This window comes from Vidua chalybeata, chromosome 1 (assembly GCF_026979565.1).
Source record: "Vidua chalybeata isolate OUT-0048 chromosome 1, bVidCha1 merged haplotype, whole genome shotgun sequence".
Taxonomy (NCBI): domain Eukaryota; kingdom Metazoa; phylum Chordata; class Aves; order Passeriformes; family Viduidae; genus Vidua; species Vidua chalybeata.
In genome coordinates, this window is record NC_071530.1 from 111,104,211 (window position 1) to 111,122,817 (window position 18,607).

Genomic DNA, 18,607 nt, shown 5'->3' on the forward strand with positions numbered 1-18,607 from the left:
TAAAGCATAAAAAAAAAATTATAAATTTTCCAGTTCAGATAGTTGAAAACTTTTTGCCATAATGTGACCAAAAAAATATATTGTTAGACTGTTAGGTCATCTACATACCTGACTGCAAAATAAATCTTTGACCGTACAGCCCTATGAACAAAGGCATTTTTCTTCCTATTCATTGAACCACTTGTCATCTACAACAGCTAATAATTCAATATATACACCATGCAATACATGATCTCTTTTACACTTGTCTTTATACAGATTGTAGTGACAAAATTGCTTTAAAGAGAAAAAACGAAGTTATTTGCCATGTTTTCATATACAAGGTAAAAAAACTGGCCAGAGATTAATGTCCTTTAAAAGTGACACTCAGTTTCTCTTTAGAAAGGTACAAGTGCAGGCAGGGTGTGGTAGTTCAAGTTTTATAATTTCATTTAATGAATATTTCAAAATACTCCATTCCAGTGCATCAAATTGCACTGCTTCTGTGACCCTTATTTCCAGCTGTTTCCTAAGTGCAAGACAGATGGAAAAAGGAAGCCTGTCCACAGAGTTTCTCCTGTATGACCACATGCAATTTGAAGTTATTTTTGTTTATTGTATCCCAGTTCTTTTCTCACCAGAGTCTCCTCAGTGCTTGTGATGGAAAGGTGAAATACAAACTGCCGTTATAAAGCAGGTGAGATTTTTGTGGCAGTGTATCAGGTATCGGATGTAGTATTTCACCTCATCAGATATTGAGACTGCAGGGTGCTTGCAGCAACATCAAACTCATCACTCCCCTTCAAATACAGTCAGAACGACCTTTTTTGGCAAACCTCATCAAATAAAGAGATTTCAGACTTACTCCAGGGGAGTCCTTGGGCAGTTAGGGAGCACCTCTGTGGACACCCCATGTTCTCTGGGCATCACACAGGGTAAAGGCATGGCTGCCACCCCGGTGGGGAGGAAGCCTGGGAGATGCCTCCTGTGCTGGACCACAGTGGTGCTGAAGGGCATCCTCCCTTCCCTGCCCAGCTCTTGGCAAAACCTCTGACTCAGCATTACAGCATGACCTGTCTCCTCTGCCTGACTCACACCTGGAGCTGCTTGAACTGTGACTCATCTGATGGTTGTTTGGGGGGTGGGATGCTCCATGTGCTTGTTTGGTAGGCGGAACATGGATTCTTTCAAGCCTGAAGGAACTGCTTTGTGAACAGGGGAAGTGGATGTGCAGGCTTGTCCCCTGGTGCCTGTGGTAAGGGCTGCCTGGGGAAATCAGCCCTGCTGGTGTTGTGGTAGGGCAACTGCTGTAACAGGTGGTACCAGCTTAAGCTGAAGCTGCTCATAAAACTTGCCAGTGCTCAGCTGAAAATATTAATAGGAGCTGCAGATGTAAGGGTAAGTTAACGGGGGGCAAAAATAATCAGGCTAGTGATAAACCCACAGAAACAGTCTAAGAACTGAAAAAGATGAACTTCAGACTCAGCTCAGCAGCTCAAAAACTGCACTTCCACCTGGCTTCTGGCAAGTGAGATGCTTAAGTAGTTAATAAATGTGCCAGGCTGTCAATCACATCCCTCTGTGCTTACCTTGGGGAAGTGGACAGATTTAATTAGTGCTCAAGGCCACAAAGGCCCTCTGGCTAGGGCAGCATATGAAAAGACATGAAACTCAAATTCTTACTCCCTCCTCCAAGGCACACAGAAAAACCACCTGTATTATAGATGAAGGGAGCAGTTTACATCTGCATGCAAACATGTAATGTTTAAAAAAAAAAAAATCTTGTTTCTCTTTCCTATGGCATTTTCTAAAACCACAAGAATTTGCTTCAAGCACACAGGCAAATAATGACTTGTTTAGCATTTTGCACTGGTAGATGATGTTGGACTGAAACTAGTTTTGAAGAGAAATAGGCAAATCTTCAAAGGTTTGCTGGCCAAATTTATTTTCAGCTGTTTACCTTTGTAGGCTATATTGTTTGTTGCTACTGAAATATAAACAATGTGCTTGTTACTGCCTAGAAAATAAATAGAAGGGCCAGCTGCTGCTGTATTAAGCCTGCATTTCTGACAGGTCAGCTGAGACTCATCTTAATGCTGAAAATGGGGAAAAAACTGTACATTTCAAAAACACTTTACTGTACCCATAGCTTTCTGAGCTTATTCTCTTTCCTTCACACATTCATATGAGGTGAGGAAAAGACTGAATGTGCATAAGCCTTTCAGGAGGTTGTGTGGAAGAAATGAGTCGTGAGAAAATAAATATGGCAAATGTAGCAGGCACAGATGTGTGAGTGGGAAGGATGTACAGGGAGGGTTGGCATTGCTGGGGTCCCACTGGTGACTAGGCTGGGCAAAACCAGTGCTGGTTATAAACCACCAAAGATCTTGTGTAATCCAACATGGATTTATCCAGGACTTTGGACACAGTGGTAAGGAGGAGGAAGATAAAAGAGAGGTGAGTAACAAGGCTTGGTGAAAAGAATAATATCAACAGAACAATTCGGTAAAGTTCTCTGCTGGACAGGCATCTTCCTCTGAGATGAAGCATCTGGCTGCATAGCTCATTGTTGCAGTGGTTCAGATATCTGTACTATTCTATTCTTTGGTTATTTTAATCAGATTCATTCCAACTGTTTATCACATCAGAAGAGCTGCAAATCTCCATGTCAAATGTTACAGTCTGATCATAGTGCAGGTGTTCACTCTTGGACGCGTTTCTTCAGGGAAAAGATGTAAATGTTCAAGTGCTCGCTCAGCTGCCTACCCTAAAGAGAAATCACAGAGATTAGCAGCCTGTTTTGTATGTGCTTCACAATTCACTGCCTTTCCTCTCCTAGTAAGAGGGGGAGGACTCAGCCACAGTCCTCACATACCTGGGGATCCCTCAGTACGCAGGGATCTGTAAGTATTCAAACAAGAGAGCTGTTTTCCTTACATTCCTCTTACAACACACTGCTGGGAAGTTAAATGGCTACAGACCGGATTCACAGGTGACATAAGCTGTGATGGAGCTGGGCCCCTCAGTCAGTTGTGAATTTTGACCAGGTATTTCCATTCTGACCCCCACCAACAGACCCATGTCAATCAATGCTCGGGTAGACTCTACTGTGCCACCAGTGTCTGCTGACAAAAGGCTGCTTTCAAAGAAAAATCCTTACATCCCATTGCTGTGGCTTAAACAAAAGAATGCTGACCAGCTCCCTCTGAAATGAGACCTCTGCCATGCAAGGTGTTTTATCTAAAAGCTAAAGCCTTTAAAACAGTTGCTAAAGGATCATTTGACAATTTAGAAAAGTGGGCATCAAAAAAGTAAAACTCAATTTAAGCAGTAGTTCAGATGACAATGACAAGACTGAGATGTAGCAGACAAAAATGTGCTGGTAAGATTGAATGAACTGGAAAACTATTCATGTCACCAGCTTGAGACATGCTAGCAGAGGGCCAAGAAAAAAATTGGGACAGCTATTTTGCCTGCAGATTCAAACCAAAGTTGACCTTATTTTATTATTTCTATTTATGTCACTTTGCATTTTACCTTCCTATTTTTTCAGTCAAGTGACCTTAGGAAGAAGAAAGGCAAAAGAAGAGAGGTTGATGCATTCATGCCTCATGGGTCGACTGCTACGTAAAACCAGTCCATAAATATTCTGATTCTGATGGGTTTAAAGCCGACACCAGCTGGCTACATTGGAATAATTCATGTCACTGAAGTTGCTGCACATGCAAAAAGGCATTGCCTGCAATAAACCTATTTCTTTTTTTTTTTTTTTTTTAACTTTAGACTACATAAAACAACACACAGGACTAAAAAAAAAACCCAAAACACAAACATTCCGACTCCTAGACAATGCCCCAAGCAGAAGCTGTTTCCAGACCCCTCTGCTCACCACGCAGATGCCATAGTGCACGTGGGCAGCCGTGACCAGGGTGGTGAACACGCCGAGAACCGCTTCTTCCATGCGGCCCAGCAGCCCGGAGATGGCCGCGTACACCACCAGCGCCAGCGGGAACAGGAACCAGTGGAACAGCTCCGGCCGGGTGCTGCTCATCTGGCAGATGATCACCTTGCACTGTCGGAGCAAATGGGGCCAGGTGAGAAGCACTGGGCCAGCCCCGAGGGTCTAAGGAAAAGTATTTCCATTTTCTCTATGGGTTGCTTTGGGTAAGGGGGAAACAAGGCTGCAGTTCAAAATGGGGCTTGTTTCTGGTGAGAAGGCTGCTGTAGGTACACACCTTGGTGCCTCACTGAGTCCTAGAGGACATCACTACAACTTAAAATACACCCTTTCCTGGACACAGTGTTTTGATACACTTGATAAGCAGAAGCACATCCTCACAACAGGGGAATTTGTTTGCCATCTTATGTTTTCACAGGGGCTCACAAAGTTGTGATCTCAAATCAAATGTGCCACCACCTAATTAATCACTGGCAGAGTGTGCTGGTATTTTAAACATGCAGCCTGACAGAAATATCTTCTGGTTCATTGTGTAGAAGGGAGGGAAGTCAATATACGACATTTTTCACATCCTGTTTCTCTTTTCTAGCACTCCTTTATGTACTAAAACACCAATTTCTTGGCTCAATCATGGCAGTGGGCTCCCTGGAGATGCAGCTGGGGGCCCAGAGAAAGGGATCCCACTCAGAATGGTGGAAAAAATGAATATATGGTGCATGGTTTAACTGAAGGCAATTAGCTTAATTCTACTGAGTTCTGGAAACATAATGAGACTAATTTACTTGAAATTCAGTATTTTAAAAGCAATTAAGCACACCAAAGTGTTTTGTCTGGTTTAGGCTCCTTAAGAAATATCATTCCCATTACAAAAAAGAAAAGGAATTTAGGCACATCTGAAATATTTTATTGATTTAAGTTTCAGTCAAAATTGAAATGTGGTTAAAAATAGATTTTATGTATCCTGAAAACAGCAGAAGAATGAAAAACTCATTCCCTGTGTAGTGCCTGAAATCTTATGACAGCAGCAGTAGGAGTCTGACCATAGGAAAGAAATACTGGCTTTACTGCCTGTGCTGTGGAAGCTGAAGAATGCAAAAATAAACCATGAAAAAATAATTAACTTTGAATAGTAGAATAAGTAAGCCTTTGTACCTAATGTTAATATTTTCACTTATGTTCTCAGTATTGATTGTGAATTTTTTAAATAACACTGGTTTTATGAGTCCTTTGGGAATCATTCTAGAGAGTAACATAAATCACTAAAGCAATCTATAAGCTATCATTTTTCTGCCTGCATAACTGAACCTGACCATAGGTTGGATTTCACATTGTTATACTTACATATTTGGTTGACCAAATACATGGCCAAAGGCGTGAGAAGTTCCAGATACTGGAACTGGGATGGCAGGTAGAAAACCATGGTCTGCAGTTTGTGGTCTGCAGAACAGGTAATGGAAACTCAATGTGTCAGGCTATCGTGGAGAAGAAAAGTATTGCCATGACAAGCCTTCCTGTGATGCTGGAGGAAACTTGACTAAGGAACCAGAAGAGGTGAAAGGAAATGCAAGCTTGATTTTGAACTCTAGAATGTTACAAATTCCAACTAATACCCATACATTTTTAATGCTTGCTTTTAAAATGTTGACTATCACACATACATTTTTAATTCTCACAAGCCTCCAACACTGCAATGTATGTTTTGAGGAAAGAACAAACAAAGCCTGAAGAATATGTATTGCACTCAGTCTCTGATAAACTGCAGCCTGTAAAGAAAGGTCTGGTTTGCCTTACTATTTTTCTTCTGCAAGCATCCTGCCACAATCACTCTTGGTTGGTTAAGATGTATGTGCAGAATGTGCCATCTGCCAAACTCTGAAAGCATTTTCCCTACTGGCATGAAGCAATTGTATTTCTCATTTTGGAATTCCCACTATTCTCTTAAGAAAAAGGGGTAGATTAGGTAATGAATAATGCATACAATAAAACACATCTAAAAATCAAATAATTTTTGTGAGATTAAGTCCTTAAGATGGAACTGTTTGATTTGTGACCTTCAGAAATGTACATTTATAGGATATCTCTAACACACATCACAATTATAGCCTTTTTTCCATTCCTGAATTCAGATTTCTAAAGGGGTTATGCTTTCTCTTTTAAAACCTCACATTTTTGAAGATCTGTCTCATAATACAAGACACTTCTAGCCTTCCACTTTCTAAACTGGATGTAGCATTGCTCAATGGCAAGATTTTAGATGGTGTTGGAGTCTATTTTCCTAAGATGACACTAGTCACTATCCTCTAGGGTATTTTTGCTTAAATGCAAGAACACCTTTCTGCTTGGCTGCTCTTCTGGCTTCCCCCAGAAAAGAAAGCCCTGGGTTACCTGGGCTCAGCACCACTGTCTGGCTGCCTGTGCTAGAGCTGCACAGAAGTTTATGTTGTCCCTTGGGAATGAAAGGAGGGAAACTGGTTTCCATGATAGGAGAAACTAATCTGTGAGCAGAGAGCCATCACGAGGCCCCTACAGCTCTTCACACCTTTCCCTAAAACGTGCTGTCACTGGTACAGCCTTTTTCTAAATGGTGAAGGGAAAATGTAGGATCAGCTGAACTGCAGGATACAGGAATGCATGGACCACAGTAATGGACACAAGAGCAAGGGAAAGCTACAAGCCCTCCACTCTTGCTAGTAAATCTGTGCCAATGTTGACCTTTCCTTCACTTTGACGAATCTCCAGTTCTGCCTGTATGTTGGGGAGTATCTATTCTATTTCTGGAAGTAAGGCATCCCTAGGGTTTTTCAGAACCCTCAGAAAACAAACCAGAACCCTCACAAAAGTGTTACACTGTGGCAGAGGAGGATTTCAGTACTGTAGGTGTCCCCAGTCCAGACACGTGTTGTGGTATATTTTTATGAGACTGAGTGTAACACAGAGGTAAAAGAGCTGTGTGACTCTGCTTATTTTAGCTACATTTTCTGCTCCTTTCTGCTTATTCACAGAAAAATAGAAAACTATCTCTAAATAATACCACCACCTCAAATATACTTACAATAACATTTGAGAAAGCAACCCCAACCATCCATAAAAACAGTCGGGGTTGCTTTGCTAATATGTTGCTTGGAGATAAAACCACCCAGACTGTAAGAAGAATGAACAGCAACAGAGGTGACACAAGAGGTAGCAGTCCTTCATACAGAGAATCATTCTTCAGTGTTTTCTTTAAATGTGCTCTGGAAATAAATACAATAATTTTGTAGAGAAAGTAATTTTATCCATTCTAGTTCTACACAGTAACTTCAAACTCTAGACCAAACTCAGCCCAAGAATTCATCTTGCAACCAGTGCAAATGTGCTAGATACCAGACATTTTACAAGAAATTGTAGTATACCCAAGTAACAATTATTTCTGGGGTCAAAATATACTGATTTATTCACATAGCTCCTGATCAGCTTTGCTTGCTCACCATTGTCTGGCAGTGGACCAGTAAACTCACCCAAAGTGAGCTGCAGTACTCTCAAGCATGCAGACATGCTGTGAATTCAAAAATGTAATAGCTTCACCTTGAGAGGGTGAAGCTTCTAACACGAGACATAAACTTGTTTCAGTCAATACACCCCACATTTTCAGCAGCAGCAGAGTGAAGCACATGGCTGGCAGGTATTGCTCTTGTTTAGGCCTGGAGGTCATACTGCTTGAGAATCCTGTACATTAGGATTTAGGTACTTTAGTCCAAATACAGCCTAAAGGGGAGGCTTTTTGGCTAATTAGAGCACAGAAAAAATTAATGATACCTTGTGTTTTCTTGGGTATTTTAAGCTGTTTTTTAAAGGTAGGAAATTATTGCACTAAGTTCACTACCACTAAAGCATCCCTTCATACAGCTAGTTCACAAGAACAAATCTGTGTTTTAAATGTACTGGGAAAGGTCCTGTTTAAAATCTTTGAACTTAGTATTAATAGAAACAGCTAGACAAAAATCCAAGAAATATCTTTCTCATGCCAAAAAGGAATCACCTACTCCTAAAATAACAACTGAGAACAGGCATCAGGATGAAGAAAGAGAGGAGATTATTGGAAAACTCCTTCATCACCAAAGAGCTTGTGCGTGCATCATTCAAGCAAACCTGACTGGTAGTTTAAAATTTTTGTGCTCTTCTCTTCCAGGAATTATAAGTCCAGTGGAAGGCTTGAGAGGAACTTTGTCAAGTGATGACTTGAAAAGGAAAATACTAAACAAAAGTCCTGACAGGAAAGGAAGGAAACCAAACCCTCAATGCTCATTGGGGCAAAGGCTGCTACTGCTAGGGGCTGACATGCACAAGGTGCTTCCCTCTCAGTCATCTGTGAACAAGATTTCCTTGCACGGCTGATTCCCAGCCCCCTGCCCCACAGCCCAGCCTTTCTGCAGGTCCTCAGCCTTTCCTGCCCCACATCTCCCAACTCTCCACACTTCCTGCCCCAAACCCTGGGCTGTGCATGCTTTTGGTAACTGCACTGAGTACTACCACACAAAAAGGGCTGTGTAGGAGAGATGCGACATGGTCTTATAGCCTCTCTGAAATTTAAATGTTAATACTAGCTTTCACTAATTCCTGAAGACATGCAGTGACAGTCCCTCCTCCAGGACACTTAGGACCTGAGAGACCTGAAGTGACAGATGAGTGAAATGAGCTAGCAAATACTAGGGGAAGGCAGGCAGCATTAATAAAAATAGGCCATTGGAATATAAACTAACTGTGTATAAAATTCTTGGGTGCAGCAAGCCAGTTCTTAGATGTAATCACAGCTTGCCACCTGCCTAGCTTACATCTGATAGTAATTATCTGCAGACTTCATACAGAGGAGAGTTTTACAGAAGGACCGGGAAGACAATTAAGTACTTCATAGAGTGCAGGATGATCAGCTATAGAATTCAACCCAGCGAAGGCAGAAGTTGCAAATCACATTTGATTGCAAATAAAATGCAGTGTTTTTTACTACAGAGCCTTTATCAGTTTACTGTGCAGGACCACTGTGAGACTGCCTGGAGAACAGCAAATGAAAGGAAAAGGAGAGAGTTGTAAACATGAAAAAGAAACCAGTCAGATTCTGAAAACTCACCAGAAAAACCTTTTACAACATTATCAGGACAGCATCTGGATGAAAGAAGCTAGTCTACTTCAAGCATTACATTTATTTATAAATGAGGAAACCATTAAATATGAGCTGAATTAAATAGGAGCTGATAGAACTTATTTAGTGTTAACTAACTTACCTGTGAATGTTGTATAGTGTTTGTGGAAATGATAGAAACAAGCTGAAGCCTGGAAGAGAAGAACATTAATATGTAATTCAACACTGATGACCTCAGAGTTTTTTCATATGATAACAGACCTTGTGTACTATTCTAAAAATGATTCGGTATTCCTGTACTCATTACAGGATATGAACTGAGATTGGGGGCTTTAGGCAATATAAAACTGTCCTCTTTTTTCCCAAAAGCTAACGGCTGGAAATAGTTGCTGATATAGAATTTCCTATGTAATGAGTGACATGAATAGAATTTTTTAATAAAAATTCTGATATAGCTAATAGATAGGATCAATTATTTTTTCATACAGGTTTGTCTGCTGGACCCAGCACGACCCTACTTTTCATGAGCTACTGTTTATCTAGAAAAATCTGAGTCTAACACCAAAAGCCTTCCAGTGGAATATAGAAAGACAATAAACTTCAAGCTGGGCTGTTCACATTAGTGGGGAAATAAGTTTATAGTTCAAAATATTAAGGGTCAACTAATGATTTGTTTTGATAATACAACAGCTGAAATTAATTAATTTTTATGACACATCCATAATTTGAACAAGTGAGAGTTTTTTACTTCTTTTTTTTAACACAGCTGTGATGATTCTGGAGCTCAGCTTTAACCCACGAAGCACGAGGGTTTTGCCTTTGCTAATGCTGTGTCTCCCTGCTGGTATTATCAACCCCTGAGCTGCCTGAAGACCCAGCTGTACCTCCTCTAACACCCACATCCAAAATACGCTGGTCCACCCAAGAATCAAAGAAGACTTTCAGCAACAAGTGGAAACTTGAGATTTAAACAAAAAAAAGCCACTATGAGTCAGTCCTAACTAGGTGAAAATATATATTACTTTTTAAATCTATATCATTCCCTGTAGAGCTCTTTGGTTTGCACTTTTCCCCCACGTTTTCTCTATTGAGGGTTTTCCCTGGTCAATTTGCTGCTTAGAGATTGCTTTGGGTAGCACATTTCTGCACAGCTTTTTTATTATAGGGCATGAGACTTGGGTGTGATGCACTAAATTAATACATAATTCCTATTTTATTATGGGCAAGAAAAGCCCTCTGATGTGTTACACTTTCAGGTTTTGACCCAAAATATCTCATTTAAGAAGCACTATGCTGCCTGTACAGAAAAGTAGAAAACTTTAATCTCATTTTTAGCAATATGGAGGGGAAAAATGAATAGAGGAAAGATATGATTTCAGATGACTTTGTACTGGGGCTAATGAGACATAGCAGTGTGTTGAGAAATGTTAGTGTTTACCCTTCAGTCCTCATCAAGGACATACCCAAGTGTTTAGCAAGCTCTGGCCACAGTGGCAACTCAAGAAAAGGAAAACAACATGGAAGAAAAGTGGAGATCGGGGTTGTTGGAAAAAAAAAAAAGTAAAAAGGGATGCAATAGATAATCTGTCTCTCCAGTCTTTCTGGTTATCTGCTAAAGAGAGGGAAACAAAGAATTGAAAAAAAAAAAAAAAGAAAAGCCAGCCTGTAAATAATTTCAGGTATTGCATTCTTTTTAATGTTTACTTTCTGGCTTTGCTTTTTAAAACAATTAAGGGCTCTGCTTCTTTACTATGGCAGAAACTCCCTATCAAACAGCTGAAGGATGTGCAATTGAAGTAATATCCCAAGTATTTTGTCAATATATTTCTAGAATTCACAGGCTTAGTGCCTTCAGAGTGATCTGTGTTTAATGTGCACTCCAGTTAGCTATGTTTTCTATTAGGCAGGGAGCGCTAGTTCAATAAAATCTTGAGTTACGTACAGCAGTTCCAACATCTGTATCACATTAGAGCAGACATGAGACAAAACATTGACTCTTGAGGTTAAATCTAAATTTCCTGCTGCAATCCTGAAGTTTGATTTGTTAGGAGAAAAGCAACCGAGAGGAACAGAAATAGAGACTAGAACTAGAAATAGAATTCAAAGAGCAATGGTTGCCAACAATTTGTTATTTTTATGAAGTGCCATTTTTGTTAGGAATAACACACTGACCACAAACAGTCCCCCAGCTAGCAAAAAGCCACTTTCCAAACGGGGCAGTCCCACTGGTTACTCCCCTGTATTTTTACACGGCTTTGATTTTAGCATGGTGAGAGAGCTGAGGATGCAGCAGGGAAGCAAAGGGTGTTCCCCGTTTCTTACGGGATTTTCAGAATTCCATCATTTCCTACAACATGTTGCTTTCCCATCTTTTTTTAGCTAAAGAGGCCTGGCTTGGGGGGCTGCTTTTGGTACTCATTAAATCTGCTGTTTAATTGGCATTAAGGATCCCTTTGTGCCCAGGAGCTAAACTGCTCCATCCGCATTGCTGCCATTCCCTGCTGCTCTGAGGAACAAAAGGTGCAGCCTGGAAAGCAAACCCACTGCTGGCTCCCTGGCACTCAGCCACCCAGGCTCTGCCCAAGTGATGATCATGGAGCTTTTTTTTTTGTTAGAATGTCCTAAATGTACATATTTTATTTTAAAATAATTTTTTGAATTAAATTTCAGCACATTAGATGTTTTAACACATATGGGCAAATAGAACTCCTCAAGTGTTCTTAGAAGTAGTATACAGCCCTTCCAGGATTTTTTAGTTTCTTCTTTAGTATTTTGCCATTCTACAGCTGATTTAAAATCTGAGACCCAACTGTAAGAACACAGGCCTATAATAAAGGCAGAAATACCACAGCACAGATGGGTGGCACAGATATCCAGGGAATTCTTGTGTCACGCTAGGCTGAAAGTATCAAGCCCAAATCCTCGGATTTAGGTACAATCCTATCGTCTGTCCTCTGTGTTGCACAATGTAAACTCCCTTTTCAGAGAAATAAACCTTTTTAAAGCTCTTTATTAGGAATTATTTTGTCAATATTAAAAAATGCCAAACATAAGCATAAACAAACAAACAAACAAATCCCAATGCATTCAGAAATTCAGAATTAAAGACATATCCGAAGTGAAGAAATTAAGGCATTATCTTGTTTTCCAAATATGTATATGTACAGAAGCACACATATACATTCACAGACATGCATATAAATATGTGTGCATATATATATATATACATGTGTATAAAAGAGATCAAAAGGCAATTCCCATCAATCTTAAGGACAACTTTAGATTTCATTTATTGCTTTCAAATTCAATTCCAAACCAATACGGTGTTTTGTGATGCAGCTGAATAAAATAATAATATTTTTTAAAAGCTAGCACACGATGAATACCATGATACCTTGTCACCCATGTTACTTGGACTAACAGTAATATATTTTAATTATGTGAGGGCATTTTAAATGCTCAGGTAACTAAATTTAAAGACTACTGAAGATCTACAGGCAGACAGGTAGTTTCCAGGACATGCTGCAGTTACTGTGGCTGTTGTACCTGATTTAATTCAGGCATTTCCGCAAAATACAGACTTGGTTATTGTAGAGAAAGAGAGAAAACAAACTGCTGACACTACTGTCAGTTCCAGAAAATGCTATTTCAGCACCCAACAGGCCCAAGCTGGCACTCAGACAAAGCAATCAGCCTGATGCAGGTAGCCACGTTTCTGAAAACATAAAACCTCACAGACTCTAAACACAGCCAAATAAAGAAGTGACTCCAAGACACCTAAACCACTAAACAAGCTATAGTGCTTCAAAGGAAGGATAACCTTCACAGTTTATCTTCTCCACACCTTTGCTGTCATAAAGTCCCTTTGTTAGTAAATTCTTGGCAAATGAATCATCCTTAAACTGTCCTAAGAAGAGCACTGAAATTTTATGTGTTAAGAATTGGCTCTCCGGATAGCTAAAAATCAAAAAGTCAAAAATGAGACAGTGCGATACAGGGATGTAATTTTAGGTGAACACTGCCTTGGAGGTTGTGTGGATTTGTTCAGGAAAGCACCATGCCCCCCAAAAAATACTCCCCAGAGCACTCATCCCATTCGGGAGGCAGGGAAGAGGCCTGTGCAGACCTTCTGGTATATCAAAGAAGCTGACCAACTCTAACAGCAGGTGGTTGTACTTGCATTTCAGCTTACAAATTAAATACTATCACTCTCCTCATTCTTCAGCTGCCCACACCTCTGCATGGCCTTCTTCAGTACACTGCTTGGCCTTTCCATCTCTAGATTAATAATTCGTCATAATCAATGTTTGCTGTAAAGAAATGGGATGTTATAATTTACCCTTCTTAGCCACCAGACAAGAAAAATTAGATTCAAAATATCCAGGCCTCAATATTAGCTTGGAAAAATATTTAAATACTTTTTCCATGGTGTTTTTCTCAAATTCATTGCACATTTAGAGCAGCTAGAAGACACATGAAAATATCTTAACACGCTGAATGTTTAGCACACTGATCAGTGCCTGGAAGCAAGCTTCATCAAAAGGTGAACATTTTAAAAGCACTTGTTTCTGGAACAGAAGCTTTCTATTGAACAATGTGACCTTCTCTGGCATGTCTTGAGCAGACAACTCTTTTAATTGACTATGCAAACACATAATTGCATTTTGAGCTGTCCACTAAAAAGCATTACATTTTATTACTATATAAAATGACAAACCTAACACCACTTAGTAGTTGGGGGGGGGGGAAATCTTAGAAAACAAATATATAATTTGCAGACTTAATTGAGCCTGTAAAGTCTGAATACATTAGGGTGAAAAATACACCCAAAATCCACCTTATGAAATTATTCTACAGGATTAAGAGAACATAATGTAAACATAAGCACTGTCTTCATGCACAAAGTTGATGTAGGTTTTGGATGTTTAGCATCTAAGATATTTTTTGAATATAGAGATTGTAGAGGGATGTATTTATCATGCTTGTTGAAAAGAGATGTGTTTATCATGTTTATTGATTTTATACCTTATTTTCAGTGTTAAGGAATTACACATGGCATTTATCTCAAACTGAGCTGTAAGATAACAATTAGCATTAAGAGGAATTTAGTACCAATTGAAGAATTAGTTTATGGATGTAGCTGCTTCTTTGATGTAGTTGTGTTCAAACATCATTCTTTTTCTGGGCACAGCAAGAATTGAGCACCAAGGAAACAGTGCCTTTATTTGAAAAGCCCAGACTGGCTTCCAGAAGGACTCTGCCAGGTGAGCTCCCTTGTTTGACCTTCTCCTGGGGGTCCCAGAGCCCCTGAAATGACTCCTCACACCTTAACACCACCAAACTCATTCCCACCTGTAATCAGTATCCTGTGACACTGCTCTGCCTCTGGCCTTGAGCGCTCTGTTTTCTGGGTTATTGTTCTGACTGGTTCAGATGAGTTACTCCAAACATGAACTCAGTGGCTTCTTAAAAATATATCTCAAGTGACAGGTGAGTATTTCACACCCCTTACTTTAATGGAGCCTTGTACAATCTGTCACAACAATGCCTTAATAAATGTTGAATTGGTGACAGACACGTAGAAGCCAACTCATGTTAACCACGCTTCTTGAGCAGGACTGGTCAAAGCCTGTTGGAGCAATAACCTTTTGAAAACACTGCACTTAACATGTAATCATTCAGCAAGTCATCACTAGGGCAGAACCATCAGCCACTTTGCAATGGGAACTATAGGAAATCGCTACAGAATGACATCATTCCATAGGGGCCAGAAACTATTCATAATTTGACTGTGGCCTCCTAAACAATTTCTGACACTGAAAAAGGGGCAGGCTACTGTATGAACACCTATGGCAAGGACTTGTGTGTCCTCCTTTGATACACAGAATGTAGCAGAGTGTAAGTACAAGGCATAGCTTTAGAGGAGTAACTGTGCTTTCCCACTATGATGGAATTCAAATAATTGGCATGTTTTAAATGTTACAGCTTGGCCTCATTGTTATTTTTTTTTGCTGCTATTATCTGTTCATTTATGTTTTCACTCCTCATTTTATGTATTTGAGTAGCTTGGGGAAGAGTGACCATCAAGAAAAACACTCTGTAGAAGTCCGCATAGAACCCAAACCCATGCACACCATAGGCAAAAATTCTGAATGCTTTGGCCCCATCTCTAAAACAAAGTTCAAGTTTCAGATCTCTGACAGATATTAATACTCAATTCACATTTTGTGTTCAAACCTGCACATTGAAAACTTGTTTCAGCTTTGCCACAGGCTTCAGTAGCCAGACCTGGGCACTGTTGACCACACATAGTAGACTCAGATATGACACCATGTCTGGATTGCACAATAGTCTGCCCTATGTGCCATGCACTGATGAAGTATAACATATCCACACCATGCTTGAGTGATCCTTTTCCCATGAGATCTATTCTTGTGCTTGCAATTAATACCGAGAAGGAACAGGAAACTCTGTGCATCCAGGCATCATTTTTCCAATTTGCCTTCCTAGGGAATGAAGCTGATGTGCTAACCCTGCTTCTTTGTGTACATCCCACCACAACTTCCAAGCCCTCAGTCAATTCTGAGCAAAAGAATATACCAAAAGAAATTTCCAGTAAGATGCATGTCTCCATCTTCCTTTCTCCAGGAAAGGATTGTAGCCTGAACGCAAATCTCATTAGACATTATAAAATCTTCATACAGAGCAAGTATGAAGGTCCCAAACATGGGAAATGCTTCATGCAGAGCATGCACCTACAGGTCATTTAATAGCAACGTGAGACAGAAACCATCATCAATTAGTAATGCTGCTCCCTGAACTACAGATGCCTACCTGTCAGTGAAAATCTGCTCACAAAGTCTACAACATCATTTGTGGTACTAGAATTTATGTACAGAACTGGCTGCTTTAAAATGCTTATTGTAAATATTTCATATTGTTGTCAACCTGATAGCAGAGTGACAGGGAATGTTAGGCATTTGGGATGCCCTGGAGGGGTGAAAATAAATGATAGCTCTCACCCCAGTGCTGCCCTTTGAAGGGACCCTAGTTAGCCAGGTAATGCTATGGGACAACTGTAGTTAAATCCCAAGAGAACTTTTGGAGTGTCACCCACAGGAGCCCTGATGAGTGCAGAGTCATTAGCTCCGATGAGCACACAGGCACATAACTTTAGAAGGGTCTGTCTGCTCCCATCTTGGGAGACAAAAGGTATTTCTGCCTAGCAGCCAGGTCAACATGCTCTGGAAACAGGAGAAGGACCTTCCTCGTTGATTCAGGGTCCAGCTAGGTGTGCATTTTGGAGCTGAAGGATGGAATTGCATTCACTGCCAGTGAAAATTACAGGATCATGTTTGCTGGGTAGCTGACAAATTCCCATAAAATACTATGCTGAAGTTTCTCTGTTTCACAGGGTAGTCCTCTGAGGTCACTCACTGCTCAGCAGCTCAAGACTTGGCTTTCCTACAGGTGTTCACAGTGTGCCAGACAGTTCCCAGGAACATACATAAAGCTCTCTTTCCTAAAACATCTAATCTAAACACCAGTATTGCTGCACTTTTATGCATATCTTTGTGTGTTCTGGCACCTGATAAAAGCTCCATTATTTTCAATGAGTGAGTGTCACCTGGTGATAACACAGCTTCCTCTAAAGAGGTGCTTTTGTAGAGTTCGTCCTTAGGTTATACATGGGTTATTATTTTTTTCTCAGAAAACTCCACGAAAGACATCTGAAAAACACTTTTGTGCATCTTGTTTGGATTTCTTCCCACCACAGAAGGTAGGAGCTAAAGCCCAGCTGCTCTTGGAGAAGCCACGGCTCAGCAGCTGAACTCCTGTTGTGTACAGAGCAATAAAAGCACCAAACAAATGCCAAGTATTGATGGAGCAGCTACAGGTTCATTGTTAGAAGGACCACTAGTGACTACTAAATGCCATCAGATGGTTAAGCACAGCCATTTGTGGTTTAATGGCTCCTCTCAGGATCCTGGGAAACTAGCTTGTAAAAAGCATCAGAGGCCCACTTTGTTTTTAACTAGCCACAAAGGCATTTAACTGAGCAAACCAGAGTGAGCTCTCTGATACAAATGGTACTGGCTGAGCAAGACACACTTGTTGCAGTCTCTAAGGGAGAGAATAATTGAATCTTCCTGGCTGCTTGGCCCTTGGTGTAGGTTAGACAAGTACTTCTTCTGCAGTCACAGTGGGGTCCTGCAATTTACCACAAGCTTCTAAAAATTTCACATATCTCTAGTCACTGCACACAGGCTACCCAATGATAATCACCTTACTGCTGAGCTGAGATTCAAAGATGAAATGGCAGTGTTTTCTGGACCAACATGACCCTTAGTGGAAGGATACTACTTTTTCTATATTTAAATTTAGTGTCTGATTCTAAGAGATTTACTAAGCACTGTGATGATTCTGTAATACAGAGTCAACCAAGACTATTATTTTGCATACTCTAAACCCATATTTAACTTCAACTAAGTTGCAAAAGTTGCCATTGTGCATAGTGTGCTAGAGACAAGGTTTTTGGAGAAACCTTTTGGCTCCTACTTAAGCCTACTCTGCTAGGGACAGTGATGGAAGAAATACTATTCTGTGCTCACAAATCTATTCATACAAGCATACCACAGAAGACAGAAGCAGTAGTTCTTTCTACTGTTAATGGAACAGTCCATCAAACATTGCTTTGCAGCTGGTTCTGGCAGAGTATGAAAAAGGATGCTCACACCTGCAGATCTGATAACTCTGAAATGCTTCCCTTCCACAAACGTTCCTACTATGTTAACAGTTTGAATTAAACCTTCATCCATGGCTTCCCAAGTGCAAGGGAAGCCATCAGAGTACTCCCTGAATGGGCTCTCATGTGTCTTAGTGACAGGAACCAAGCACTGATGTGTGCAGCACAAGAACAAGCGTGTTCAGTGGGCTGGCCTCTGCTAGCACCTAACGCTGCCCTAACCTGCCCCCTAATTCTGGGTTGAGCAGCATCCATCTCCCCTGGGCTTGCAGTGCTGCTTCAAGAGCACAAATCGCTCCCTGTCTACAGCTGCACCTCTGTCAAAGGTGAATAATTCACTGACCACTGAAAAGGCAACCACTGTCTTTCCCCCCTTCCTTTCTTTCTTTTCCTCAGAGTGCCTAAATCAGGTCTGACTAGAAAAAGACTGTATCATCTTGGTCACACACTGTTGGGTTTTTTTCGGGTAAAGTACAAAACCACATCCTTGCAGACACTGCTCATTAGAAAGCACAGCCTGAACACAGGGTCCTTTCTAATCTGGGAATTCTGGGAAACGGTGCTGGGGCAAGAGGTGGTACCTGCTGACAACTTTTCCATAGGGAGAGGGTGGTGAAAGCACACATCAGTGCAAAATGCTCAAATGGCTCTTATTGAGTTGACATGAGAGAAGCACCAAAAACCAAGTCCTCCATTTGGCTCAAGGGCAGAAGATGTTTCTTGGGATGCAAGCCTGGAGTGTTCATGTCAAACAGCATTTTGGTGCCCTCTTCTTACCACTTGTATGCTCATATAGAAATCTCCAAAA

General features: G+C 40.6%; 1 protein-coding gene across 1 annotated transcript in view; it reads right to left on the minus strand.

Annotated features, from left to right (window-relative positions):
* LOC128785532 (ethanolaminephosphotransferase 1-like) overlaps positions 1 to 18,607 on the minus strand; it is a 56,145-nt gene continuing 37,538 nt past the window's right edge. Inside the window, exons 7-10 of the mRNA XM_053938221.1 lie at positions 9,196 to 9,244; positions 6,990 to 7,170; positions 3,869 to 4,051; positions 1 to 2,746 (exon numbers count right to left, since the gene is read on the minus strand). Of these exons, the coding sequence (XP_053794196.1) occupies positions 2,681 to 2,746; positions 3,869 to 4,051; positions 6,990 to 7,170; positions 9,196 to 9,244 (479 nt within the window). The 3' untranslated portion in view covers positions 1 to 2,680. The remainder of the gene's footprint in view (positions 2,747 to 3,868; positions 4,052 to 6,989; positions 7,171 to 9,195; positions 9,245 to 18,607) is intronic.